At 33.1% G+C, this 14,184-nt stretch overlaps 1 protein-coding gene across 4 annotated transcripts; it reads left to right on the forward strand.

Moving 5' to 3' along the window:
• The first annotated feature begins 9,023 nt into the window (after positions 1 to 9,023).
• On the forward strand, positions 9,024 to 13,953 carry LOC136207451 (nudix hydrolase 2). Of its 4 annotated transcripts, XM_065998704.1 has the most exons (9): positions 9,024 to 9,501; positions 9,952 to 10,181; positions 10,287 to 10,352; positions 10,484 to 10,621; positions 12,539 to 12,616; positions 12,796 to 12,846; positions 12,937 to 12,971; positions 13,295 to 13,403; positions 13,570 to 13,953. In XM_065998704.1, exons 2-9 carry the CDS (start codon positions 10,023 to 10,025, stop codon positions 13,759 to 13,761), a joined length of 828 nt encoding a protein of 275 aa, XP_065854776.1. In that variant the 5' UTR covers positions 9,024 to 9,501; positions 9,952 to 10,022; the 3' UTR covers positions 13,762 to 13,953. The 4 variants fall into 4 exon arrangements, with proteins under 4 accessions (XP_065854776.1, XP_065854773.1, XP_065854774.1 ...); XM_065998701.1 differs by having other exon boundaries at positions 12,796 to 12,971; XM_065998702.1 differs by having other exon boundaries at positions 9,973 to 10,181; positions 12,796 to 12,971.
• Positions 13,954 to 14,184: the final 231 nt, after the last annotated feature.

Raw genomic sequence — 14,184 nt, forward strand, 5'->3', positions numbered from 1 at the left:
TCAGTTCAGTGATGTTTGAGTTTAGTAATTTTTTAGTTTATTAATGTTTCAATTTAGTAATGTTTCAGTGATGTTTCAGTTCAGTAATGTTTCAGTTCAGTAATCTTTGATTTCAGTAATGTTTTAGTTCAATGATATTATAGTTCAATAATGTTTCGGTGCAGTGATGTTTCGATTCAGAGATGTTTCAGTTTAGTGATGTTTCAATTCAGTAATATTTTAGTTCAGTGATGTTTTAGTTCAGTAAAATTTTAGTTCAGTAATGTTTCAGTTCAGTAATGTTTCAGCTTAGTAATCTTTCAATTCGGTAATGTTTTAGTTCATTGATGTTTTAGTTCAATAATGTTTCGGTTGAGTAAGGTTTCAGTTTAGTAATATTTCAGTTCAATGATGTTTCAGTTAAGTGATGTTTCAGTTCAGTGATGTTTCAGTTCAGTGATATTTCGGTTCAATGATGTTTCAGTTCAGTGATGTTTCAGTTCAGTGATGTTTCAGTTCAGTGATGTTTCAGTTCAATGAAGTTTTGATTCAGTGATATTCAGTTTAGTAATACTTCAGTTCAGTGACGTTTTAGTTCATTAATGTTCCAGTTTAGTAATATTTCACTTCATTGATGTTTCAGTTCAGTACCATTCAGTTCAGTAATGTTTCAGTTCATTAATGTTTTAGTTGAATGATATTTCAGTTTAGTAATGTTTCAGTTTAATAAGGTTTCAATTCAGTAATGTTTCAGTTGAGTGGTGTTTGAGTTCAGTTATGTTTGAGTTCAGTAATATTTCAGTTCATTAATATTTGAGTTTAGTAATGTTTCAGTTTAGTAATCTTTTAGTTCAGTAATGTTTCAGTTCAATGATGTTTCAGTTCAGTAATATTTCAATTCAGTGATGTTTTAGTTCATTAATGTTTCAGTTTAGTAATAGTTTAGTTCAGTGATGTTTTAGTTCAGTAATATTTCAGTTCAGTAATGTTTCAATTCAGTGATGTTTCAGTTCAGTAATGTTTTAGTTTAGTAATGTTTCAGGTTAGTAATGTTTCAGTTCAGTAATATTTCAGTTGAGTAATGTTTCAGTTCAGTAATATTTCAGTTGAGTAATGTTTCAGTTGAGTGATATTTCGGTTCAGTGATATTCAATTTAGTAATATTTCATTTCAGTGACATTTCAGTTCAGTAATATTTCAGTTTAGTAATATTTCAGTTCAGTGGTGTTTCAATTTAATAATGTTTGAGTTTAGTAATATTTCAGTTAAGTGATGTTTTAGTTCAGTAATATTTCGGTTTAGTAATATTTTAGTTCAGTAATGTTTCAGTTGAGTGATATTTCAGTTTAGTAATGTTTCAGTTGAGTGATGTTTCAGTTCAGTAATATTTTAGTTTAGTAACGTTTCAGTTCAGTAATGTTTGAGTTCAGTAATGTTTCAGATCAGTGATGTTTCAGTTTTATGATGTTTTAGTTCAGTAATATTTGAGTTCAGTAATATTTCAGTTTAGTGATGTTTCAGTTCAGTGATGTTTTAGTTTAATAATGTTTCAGTTCAGTAATGTTTCAGTTCAGTGATGTTTCAATTTAGTAATGTTCAATTCAGTAATATTTGAGTTCAGTGATGTTTCAATTTAGTAATATTCAATTCAGTAATATTTCAGTTGAGTAATGTTTCAGTTGAGTGATGTTTCGGTTCAGTGATATTCAATTTAGTAATATTTCATTTTAGTGACATTTCAGTTCAGTAATGTTTCAGTTTAGTAATATTTCAGTTCAGTGGTGTTTCAGTTCAGTAATGTTTCAGTTCAGTAATATTTCAGTTAAGTGATGTTTTAGTTTAGTAATGTTTCGGTTTAGTAATATTTCAGTTCAGTAATGTTTTAGTTGAGTGATAGTTTAGTAATGTTTGAGTTGAGTGATGTTTCAATTCAGTAATGTTTTAGTTTAGTAACGTTTCAGTTCAGTAATGTTTGAGTTCAGTAATATTTCGGCTCAGTGATGTTTTAGTTTCGTGATGTTTCAGTTTAGTAATGAGTTCAGTAATATTTCAGTTTAGTGATGTTTCAATTCAGTAATGTTTTATTTTAGTGATGTTTCAGTTCAGTAATGGTTCAGTTCAATGATGTTTCAGTTCAGTGATGTTTCAGTTGAGTGATGTTTCAATTCAAAATATTTTAGTTCAGTGATGTTTCTGTTCAGTAATATTTTAATTCAGTAATGTTTCAGTTCAGTAATGTTTCTGTTCAGTGATGTTTGAGTTCCGTAAAGTTTTCTGTTCAGTGATATTCACGTTACGTTACATTACATTTGCGTGAGGATATAAATCATTTGCATGAAGGGAGTAGTATTTAATACGACATATAAATGGATGACATTAGACATTTATTATTGTCATTAGTGTGACATTAGAATATATGAATTATAGAGATTGTAAGTTTAATGATTGTTATAAATAAATGAATGCTTAAAGAAATAAAAAAATTTAAGGATTTACAAATTGATCTTGGATACCTCAGGATTTACAAATTGAACTTACAATCCTAGAAATTTATAAATTGAGTTTACAATTCTAAGGTAATAAATAGGGACAACACCATTAATTAGAACATCATTAATGTTGTATTTGGTTATCATAAATAATGTTGTACATTCTTAATGTCAAGCTTTCCGTGTTCCCAATGAATAATCATTTATTAAGATTTAATGTATATAACATTGATTAGACGGATACAAAATAACTTAAAAGAAGACGTCTTCTTATGTAAAATAAAAACATCCGGAAAAAAATTATTCCTTGGAAGTTGGTTATATCTTGAGGAAAGAGAAAACGTTTTTCAAAGCACAATATTCCAAGTTACAACTGACATGTCATCGGGTAAAACCCATTTTAATATTAAATCATAACATAAATCATGGACCACTAGATCTTGATCCAATGGCTATTAAACACTCACCATACATGGAGATTATTTAGTGCTCACCATTGAAAACAACCCCATATATATATATATATATATAAATTACAAATACCACATAAAGTAAAATATTATATGAAATATACGTTTATTATTATTCAGATTAAATATTATATTATTATATATTTTTAACTAAAATACACTAAATAATAATATAATATTATTACTAAGATTAATTTTTATACTTGAATTAAGATAATTAAAAAATTATATAACAATTAATTAAAGAATATTTATATAACTTAGTAAATGATAGAGTGATAAATTTCTAATAAGCCTAGATCTAACGGTGAATGAGCAAATTCTACTTACTCATTAAGGTGCATGTGAAAATTCCTGATATATAAAGTTTATATAAACTTTATGGTGCCGTTTGGTTCGCGGAATAGAATGGAACAGAATAGAATGACTATTCCAAAGGAATAGAATAACAAAGAATGAAATAGAAATTTCTAGGAATAATTATTCCTATGTTTGGTTGGTAGAATAAAATAGAATGGAATAAATAATTTTTTTATTCAAAAGACAACATTACCGTCAAATGTAATATCTTCGTTCTTTTAAAATTTTAATTATTACTATAAATTGTTCAAATATTTAATATATATTATTTTAAAAAACTATATAAAAAACAGAAAAAAGGGAAACATGAAAGATGGAAAAAAACACGAAAATTTTAAAAACAAAAAAACAATAAAAGCATAATTATAGAGACGTGGAAAGCTATGAAAACGCAAAAATAGGAAAAACAAGTAGAAAAAGCTCATGAAAATAAGAAAATGCAAAAACACACAAAAAAACATAAAAAGATGTGGAAAACATAAAAATGTTAAAAACACGAAAATATGAAAAACAGAAAAACGTGAAAAAAATGCAAAAAAAAAAACGTAAAAACACAAAATGTGAAAAAATTCGAAAATGTGAAAAAAGCAAAAAACGTTAAAAACATGAAAATAGAAAAAATGTGTTTATTAAGTTTTTTCATATTTTCATGTTTTTTGCATTTTTTTTACGCCTTTTTATATTTTCCAAGTTTTATTGTTTTTGGTGTTTGTTCATATTTTCGTATTTTTCACGTTTTGTCACGTGTTCGTGTTATTCACGTTATTGTATTTTTTTTGCATTTTTTTTGTTTTTTCACGTTTTAGTTTTTTGTTTTTCGTCCTTTCGTTTTTTCGCGTTTTTGTATTTTTCGCATTTTGTTACTTGTTCGTGTTATTCACGCTTTTTTCATGTTTTTCGTATTTTTTCACGTTTTCGTGTTTTGTTTGCGTTTTTTGAATTTTCATATTTATCACGTTTTTCACGTATTGTCACATTTTCGTGTTTTAGCATTTTTTACGTTTTCGTGTTTTTCGTATTTTTTACGTTTTTGTGTTTTTCGTATTTTTTCACGTTTTTAGTATATTTCATGTTTTGTCACTTTTTCGCATTATTCATGTGTTTGCTTTTTTCTGCGTTTTCTTGTTTTTCCCGTTTTCATGTTTTTCGTGTTTTTTTTTGCATATGCTCTTGTTTGTAACTTTTTTACATTATTCACGTTTTTGTGTTTCGTATTTTTCGTATTTTTAACTGTTTTTCTCATTTTTTCATTTTTCACGTTTTTTATGATATAAATTATGGATTCGCCAAAATATATAGGATTTGAGAAATGAGATAGAGAGAAGATTGAAGATTTAATGGAGGGTAATTTTGAAAATTACAAAAATATAAAATTAGGAATAAGCTATTCCTTTGATAAATTAAAGAATAGCTATTCCATGAAAATAAAGAATAGGGATTCCATAGAATAGCTATTCCATAAGGTGGGAATATTGAACCAAAGGTGGGAATATCTATTTCTTGGGAATAACTATTCTATTTCTTCTCTATTCCGCGAACCAAACGAGCCATATGTATGGAGAGATCAAGTAGTTAGTTTTGTTAAAATTTAGGTACTTTAAAGTGTTTGTTTTAAAACAAAAGAACTAAGTAGTGTAATATCTACAAAATCATTGACTATTAAAGTCTTTGATGATGCACATTATATTTATATGTGTATTTATATTTTTATTTTGGGATATTTAATTTCTATAATAAAAGTATTAACTTTTTTTTTTTTTTTGATAGAAACAGGAAAGAAAACAAACCAACACCGAGACAAAAGCTAATCTGGGATCAGCCTAGGAAAGCTAACCCCAACTCTGTCCTCTAAAAGGAGAGAAGAAAGATAGATAGGAGGATCAGAAAGGGTGGAAACACCTAACATCCCCTCGTGTCCAGCCGCCGCCAAGCGATCCGCAATTCGATTTTGTTCTCTGTAGATGTGGCTGAACTCTAAGGACTCAAAGGAGGAGCCAAGACTTCTTATTGCTTTGATAAGGTTCTGGCTACTAAGACAAAAAGCATGATTATTAGAGATCATACTAATAGCCTCCATATTATCAGACTCCACAACAAGCCTTTTAATACCCAGATTTCTGGCAAGCTTGACTCCAGAAAGAATACCCCAAAGTTCCGCTGAAAAGGATGAGCCCAAACCCAGGTTATGGGTGAATCCAGACAACCAGACACCTCCCGCGTCCCTGAGCACGCCTCCGGCCGCGATCTTTTCATTGTTGAGACAGGAGCCATCCGTGTTCAACTTAACCACCCCATCCTTCGGCCTACACCACCCAACGAGTTGAACCTCTTTATTCTGGGTAGAATTGGCAAGGGGGTCCCCTTTGAAGCTCCCCGTAATGGTAAGGAGCTTTTTAGAGAAGAACTCGGGTAAGTTCTGAATAAAAACAGTCTTCTCACCAAAGATCTCCTCGTTTCTCCACTTCCAAAGGTGGTGGCAGATAATAGCAAATAAAATGTCTCCCTGCTCCATGCTAGCCATTAACCTACCTTTAACCCCATTGGAGAACCAGTCATTCTCAGGGTAGGCAAAGAAGAATGGGAGAATGTGGTGCGGAAGAACTTTCTGCCAAACCTCCTTACTCTTAGGGCAGTCCCTAAGGGCATGGCACAAAGATTCAACTTGGCCTCTGCATCTACTGCAAGCACCTGAATCCGCCAAGTGACGTCTATGTCTATCCGAATTAGTCAGCAACCTGTCCTTGACTCCAAGCCACAGGAAGCTCCTCATTCGGTAAGGGATTTTCAGAGCCCAATTGGATTTCCAAGTGTCCGAAAGAGGGTCGGATCTGTCAAGAGTAAAAGCTTCAAAGGCAGACTTGCAAGAGTAAGCTCCATTTTTTGTCAGGGCCCAGCAATGCCTATCCTTGTCCTCCTCAAGGTTACTAATCTTCACTCCCCTGATTCTGAGGAGAGAATCAAGGCTCAAGAAGGAATCAAACATAGACCAAATCCAGTCCCCATCAGAGTCCACCACATCGGCAATCCTCCAATTGCGGAAATTGCTAGGCGGGGGAGAGCAGCAAACCTCTATAAGAGGTTTATCTCCGATCCAGGTGTCATACCAGAAGCTTATGGACTTACCATTACCCACCTCCAGGCCAACCCCCATGCAGAACTCAGCAAACACAGCACTGAGCCCTTTCCAAAGGAAAGAACAATTGCCAATCCTCTCTTTAGGGCCCCCAAAGATTTTGTCCTTTCGATACTTGCCACAAAGCAATCGAACCCAAAGAGAAGAAGGGTTCTGCCACATTCTCCAGAGGAGCTTCATCAACAAGACCTTATTGTTATCTTTAGCTTGTCTGATGCCAAGACCCCCCCTGCTTTTAGGCTGGCAGACCTCCTTCCAAGGGACTAGGTGAATCTTCCTACCCTCTCCAAACTCACCCCAAAGAAAACGTCGGTTGATTTTATCAAGCTCATTGAGAACCGACTCAGGCAACTTACATGCTTGCATGATATGATTGGGAGCTGCGCAGTTGACAGACTGAATTAAGGTTAGACGGCCAGCCAAGGAAAGAGAATTGGCCTTCCAACTAGCACACAACCCATTAGTTTTGTCCAGAGTCTCCTTAAAAGAGGCTTTGGAAACTCTATCACTATGAAGGGGGATCCGAAGATACTTTCCCAAGGATTGGGTAAGAGGGATGCCTGAAAGATCGCTAAGCTTATTACAGAGGCTTCTATCCATGTTCTTAGAGCAAAGCATCCGGGACTTGTGGACATTGATCTTCTGGCCAGAAGCAACGCAAAAGCACTCCAGGATATTCATGACCACACCAATTTGCTCCTCATTCCCTTCCACAAAGATCATCACATCGTCAGCGAAGAACAAGTGGGAAATAGGAGGGCAAAATCTGTTAATGGACACAGGATGGAGACTTCCCTTATTCACAGCTTCTTGAATTAGGTGAGCCAGCCTTTACATTGCTATCACAAAAAGGAAATGGCTTATAGGATCTCCTTGACGGATACCCCTAGAAGGAGAAAACTCATCAGACATATCTCCATTGATCAGAACCTGGAAAACAGGAGAAGACACGCAACCTTGAATCAAACTCCTCCAGTTCTCAGGAATACCAGCTTTACTTAAGCTATCCAAAAGAAAGCTCCAGTTTAAGCGATCATAAGCTTTCTCCAGATCAAGCTTGAGAGCCACGATCCCTTTCTTACCCTTCCTCATTTTCATGGAATGGACCATCTCCTGGGCAATTACCACATTGTCCATCATTTGCCTACCAGGAACAAAGCTACCTTGATTTTGGCTAATAATCTCGGGAAGGATCCGCCGGATCCTATTCGCCACAATCTTAGTGATAGCTTTGTATAAAACATTACATAGGCTGATTGGCCTCATTTGTAAAAAGGAGGAGGGCTTTTCAACCTTAGGGGATCAGAACCAGGAGGGTTTTATTCACCAGGCTAATCTCGTTGGAACCGCGGAAGATTCCAAAGATAAAATTATAGACACCTTCCTTCACCGAGTCCCAGTGTTTATGGTAGAAACTAGCAGGGATACCATCGATCCCTGGAGCTTTAGTAGCTCCAATACTGGTGAAGGCAAGATCAATTTCTTTCCGGTCGATAGGATGAAAGGCATCAACAATTACCTCCTCCTCCAGCCTAGGAAAGGTGACCCCAGAGTAGGCTTTGTCCAGATCCATCAACTAATATATATATATATATATATATATATATATATACCCTTTCAATATATTTATATATATTTTATTGTAAATGATATTATAATGGATACAATAAAGTAAATATAAATATTAGGGGGTGTTTGTTTGCTCATTTTCATGCTCGTGTTTGCCTTTTCATTTTAAATGGGAGAGTTTTAAGTGTTTGGTTAGTGACATCCTGTTTGCCTTTTAAATCTGAAAAGCAGAATTATGTGTTTGGTTAGTAACCTTCTGTTTGCCTTTCACATCTGAAAATCAGCATTTTATAAAAGCAGAAAATCTATGCTTTTTTGGAAAAGCAGCTTTTTCCTTTTTGCTATAGCAAACAGCAAACCGTAACAGCAAATAGCAACAACAAACAACAACAACAAACAACAAACCGTAACAACAAAAAACAAACAGCAACAGCAAACAGTAGGTAAAATAAACGAGCCCTTAATCTCCTAACTTCTAAGGGGGAATTTGATTCACAAGGGGTAAGAGAATATGAATCAAGAAAGGGAAATTAAAGGAAAGGAAATGAATAAGCATTAATTCCCCTATGTGTTTGGATATATTTAGGAAAATGAATGAAGTAAAGAGAATCCAATTTCCTACAGGGTCTGAGGTAATGAGCTTAACCTAAAGTGGGGGTATACCCATAATCTAAAATGGATAAAGGGAATGTGTTTTTTTTAACAAACAAGAACAAAGAGAATTAAAATCTCTCATTCCTATTTCCATTCCTAAAGACCCCAAGCCAAATGCCCCCTAAAGTAAATAGAAATTTGTAATATGATTTAATTTATAAAACAATGTGTTTGAAATTTCATTGTTAAGATTACATTTTTATTTTAAAAAAATTATTTTTATATATTAACAAAATACTGTCTTATCCTGAAAATGCAACTCTCTAAATCAATAATATAAATCATAGGTGGAAATTTATTCCTATTTTACTAATTTCATATGAACTAAATTAATGTATTTAGTTCATTTTACATACGGCATATACAAGACTAATAATGAAATAAGTTCGGGGGTTATTAGAAATGATTTTCGCTGTAATTCCGATCGGGGAAAGATATGCCACAAATGGAGCTTGGTCGGTGGTTGGTCTTCTTCCCCGACAATAGTTAGACACTGAAAATGGATGATTTTGTTTCTGATATTGCGTACAGGACAGTGCATTTTTACCACTGGAAATTTCGCTTCAAAACCTTCGTAAGTTCTAACGTTCATACTTGTTGAAATAGCAAACAAACAAGATTCTTTCAAATTTCAAAGTCCCCAAACCCTGAACCCACGATTTCACGCCCACAATTAAATTATTCTTCATTTTCTTTTGGGCGGGTGGATATAAATCTGAGTGGTCATTTCATTTCATCACACTCTAATTTCATTTTCTTTCTGAATTCTCTCTTCCTTTGCATTCATCGCCAACTCTCTTGCCTTTCTTTCTACTACTTCTGCAACTCATCCTCCTCCTTCGAAGAGGTAATTTCTGTTTCTGCTTACTTTGTTGAATGTTATTGTTATAATTTTTTCCTTATTGGTTTCATTGCAAATATAATTTACTGTTTTTGTGCTTCAAGTTGAGTGATAATGAAAATAATTATTGGTTTGTTGAATTATGATATGCACTTCTGTGAAAAATGTGGTTTAAACTTGGTGAGAATTGCTGCTGTTGGCTGCTTAATCATATGACTGAAGAAAATGATTATATAGGTGAAATGCCCTAATTTCGTGCTTTTGCTGGTAAATTCTGGTTAATTTTATCTGCCTATTCTGATGCTAATGGAAATGGCAATTCTTGGAACTGTTTTAGTATATGTTGCTTTTCAAACAATAAACAACTGAAGGCAGTTATGATTAGTGATATGGAATTGGAACATTGCATTTATCTACTTGTAGTTGCATTCGAAATTTTGTTTCTTCCTTTTACAGACTCTGATAAGAAGTCTATAGTTCCTGCCACTAGCAGATCAATCTCAGTTTCACTAAATTGATCACCTACCATGGAGCAAAATGGAGTTGAAAATGATGTGCAGCAGATTAAGATACTTGCTGCAGTCAATGATGAACATGAAGGTGTTATTGTTGAGTTGAAAGACCCTATGAATCCACATGTCTTTGCGTCAATGCTTAAAGCTTCAATTCTCCATTGGACAAAGCAGGTTCCTCTCCAGTCAAAGTTTAGTCTATATTTTGTTCAAATTAGATGCTCTTGCATCTGCTTTTCCTATCTCTGTGTAAAGAATGGTAAGCAATCATGTGTGCAGGGTAAGCGGGGCATTTGGATTAAAGTGCCCATTGAATTAGTCCATCTTGTTGAAGCTTCTGTTAAGGTAACTTAGTTTTCTGTTTGCAATGTGGTGATCATGAATCCAAAGATGCCTTATTCTTCCATGAATTTTGTAGGTTATTATAGTTTTCATATTATGCCTGTTAATGGTTAAATTTGGAATTTATCTTACAGGAAGGGTTCTGGTACCATCACGCAGAGCCAAAATATTTGATGCTTGCATATTGGATCCCAGAAGGCACTCATACTCTTCCAGCAAATGCTAGTCACCGAGTGGGTATTGGAGCATTTGTCATGAATGAAAAAAGAGAGGTAAGCTAAGTATGCTCGTGATTCTATCTTTTGATCCTGAAGTTAAGGATTTCTTGTTAAATATGTTTGTCCTTCACAATTCCCACATGGGTTGTAGATAAGGTCCTTGGTCTACTGTAAACCTATTAGCCCCTCTAATCTTGGCACCTCATTTTTAAGTTCTTAGGGTCCGTTTGGTATGCCGTAATGCAATGTAATGTAATCAAGGTCGTAATGTAATCAAAGTTGTAATGGAATGGTAATTCCATTACCATGTTTGGTTGACAATCATGATGTAATGTAATGACCATTACAATATTTATATTTTCCTAATTCAATGTAATCATAAAATTTTATTTACATAATTAAAATCGACGAAAAACATGAAAAGCACGAAAAATGTGAAAAATCGAATCGAAATCAAATACAAAATTAGATTAACCGAAATCAATAAATTAGTATATAGTTTTCGTTTTTTCTTGTTTTTTTTTTACATTTTTCTCGTTTCTTTTAATTTCCATTTTCAACAATTTTCACCGTTTTTTTAATTTCCATTTTGCAACATTTTTCACCGTTTTTCTATTTTCTCTTTTTTCCGGTTTTTCATTTTTCTTTTCATTTTTCGCATTTTTTCGGTTTTTCGCATTTTTTTCATTTTTCTCGTTTTCAATTTTCATGTTTTTCTACTTTTTGAGACGTGAGTAGGGGTGTGCATCGGTTCGGTTTAAACCGCATACCGAACCGAGTGAATTCGGTTTTTCGATTCGGTTTTTTAACAATTTGGTTCGGCATCGGTTTTAATTTTAAATGTATTTCGGTATTCGGTTCGGTTTGATAGAAAATGTAAAAAAAACCGAACCGCACCGAATTACACATATTTTACATTTATATATATATATATATATATATATTATACAAGTTTAGTTTTTTTTTTTATTGTTGAGATAATAATCCAATATAGATATATTTTGGAAATATTTCAATTTTGTTGTTGTTGAGGTAAATTTAATGAGAAAATATAGTGAATTTTATTTGTTATTTGTTATTTTTAACTTAATTCGGTTTGTTCGGTTTAAACCGAACTGAACCGCATATTTCGGTTCAGTTTTAATTCGATTTTACCTATTATCCGGTTCGGTGTCGGTTTGAATTATTTTGATCATTTCGGTATTCGTTTTTCTTATTCGGTTCGGTTTTGTACCGATGCACACCCCTAGACGTGAGATTTGAGAAATGAGAGGTTAGATGACAATGTAATGAGAATTCAAGTCATTTTTTTATGTAATGGGGATTACAAGATTTCTTCAACAAAATTTAACTCAAGGTTTTCTCATTCCATTACAATGAAATTGTAATATGCAACCAAACATGGTAATGAGCCTTCAATGTAATGGCCATTCCATTACGAAGCTCATTACGTCTTACCAAACGGCACCTTAATGCTGTGGCTGTTTATGTCTCCTTATAACCTACCAACCCCTTTAATATCTACACTTGGGTTTGAAGTCTTGCTTGGGTTCTCGATATGGTGTCATAACCTAGTGCTTCAACTGGATGCTTATTCTCATGTGTCCCTTCTTACAGCCATGAAGCTCTCTCATATTAACAACTTTTTAATATTAATGATCTTTGGGGAAAAAATATGTATTTTGGGGAATTCCTGGATAGGAAATTCTGTTTATTCATGAGAAGTATTGTTAAGAGGTTGGGTCAGGAACCATAATAGTTCAAAGTTCTTATAGATCTTCATAAATATATTTTAAATGTTTTTTCTTAGTATCTTTTCTTCGCCTTGTTATTATGTTTGACATGGTCATCTCGCAAGTGCTTGCTGATAACGGCAAAAAGTTCTCTGAATATCGTTTTATTTTCTCCTTGTCCGAAGTTAGAAGTACTTCGACCTAACCGAAATTATTCATTGGCTATGTTCGTTTCAAGGTACTAGTTGTCCAAGAGAAAAGTGGGATATTTCGAGGGTCAGGCGTGTGGAAGTTCCCTACTGGAGTAGTTGATGAGGTTTGCTCATCATCCAAATTCTCTTTATCATGATTATATATATATATATATATATACAACAACAAAAACAAAGCCTTAGTCCCGAAATGATTCGTGGTCGGCTAACATGAACTATATATATATATATATATTATTGTAGCTTGGAAGATCAATAACACATGAAACTATATGTTCTACAGGGAGAAGATTTATGTGCTGCTGCTGTGCGAGAAGTCAAAGAAGAGACGAACGTAAGCAACTGTTATGCAGCTTGCAAGTCCATTAAAGATCAAAACCATAATTATAATATAACTCTGAAAGTTTCCTTTTCATTGCAACAGATTGATGCAAAATTTGTAGAAGTGCTAGCATTCAGGTACACAGTTTATTAGAATTTTAATCCTCAGCTGCATTCTTTTGAAAAATGTCATTTTCCAATCTATACTGTCCCGACACTTGCTAGTTCATATCTATCCCAGTATCTGGGCACTTTGATCCATGTAATGTTGATATGGATTATGTGCTTCCGTATTATTTGATACATTATTGCTTTAGCTTGTTTTCTTATAAGCTCCATAAAAAGGTATCTGAAGCCCAATGGATTGAGAATAAGAAATAAGTGCATCGGAAGTTCAGAGTGTTCACAATTGATCTTTGTTTTGGAAATTACCTTTAACATACCCTATTTATAATTTACAGGCAAAGCCACAAAGCATTCTTTGAGAAGTCAGATTTATTCTTTTTATGCCTACTACAACCAATGTCCTTCGACATTCAGAAGCAGGAATCAGAAATAGAGGCTGCACAGGTAAGTTTTGTTGAAAGCAGAGTTTCAAATGTTTGTGGCTCACAAATAATCAATATAATTTGATTCAACTTGTCGACAATAATGTGATTTTTGTGTGATGAATACTTTAACAACAATATCTGGGGATTACTGATACTTGTTAGTTTGTGATTGTGATTGTCTGCAGTGGACGCCATTAGAGGAATATGTGGCACAACCATTTGTCCAGAAAAATGAGCTTTTGAAACAAATTGTTGATATATGCTTGACTACAATAAATAAGAAGTATTCTGGGTTCTCTGCTGTGCCTATCTCTTCAAATCCTTGGGAAGAAAACAACTACCTCTACTTCAACAGGGATTACCAAAAGAAGCAGTGAGGTCTGGTATAAAATTATAGAAGAAGTCTATTTCTGAAAATTCAATCATAAGAAACAATAGAGCTATTATTTTGATTCTTTCTTTAGTGAAAGATAATAATTTGTTATTGCATTTGTTCATTATTTGATTCATTATGTTAACAACGATCAATAAGCTCAGTTGATTAATAAACTTTTCCTTCAATTTTTCTATGTTAAGCATCATTCCCTGTGCATTAAAAGCATATTGCAATGGTTCATTGGTTCAATATATATATATATATATATATATACTCTCTTTTTTGTACTAGCTGATTTGATTAGGAGAAAATCTAAGTCCAAGAAACAGCTAAAAATTCAGTAAAATTTAATAATGTCTTTTTTTATTTTTTATTTTTTTTATTTATTTAAAGAAGGTATAGCTTTTATTCAAGAGATAACATC

The sequence above is a fragment of the Euphorbia lathyris genome, chromosome 9 (assembly GCF_963576675.1).
Source record: "Euphorbia lathyris chromosome 9, ddEupLath1.1, whole genome shotgun sequence".
NCBI lineage: Eukaryota > Viridiplantae > Streptophyta > Magnoliopsida > Malpighiales > Euphorbiaceae > Euphorbia > Euphorbia lathyris.

Coding starts and splice junctions, on each gene's coding strand:
- LOC136207451 (XM_065998701.1), top strand. CDS start 10,023: ATGGAGCAAAATGGAGTTGAAAATGATGTGCAGCAGATTAAGATACTT. Junction 10,353..10,483: donor TTGTTGAAGCTTCTGTTAAG/GTAACTTAGTTT, acceptor TTTATCTTACAG/GAAGGGTTCTGGTACCATCA. Junction 12,617..12,795: donor CTACTGGAGTAGTTGATGAG/GTTTGCTCATCA, acceptor TATGTTCTACAG/GGAGAAGATTTATGTGCTGC.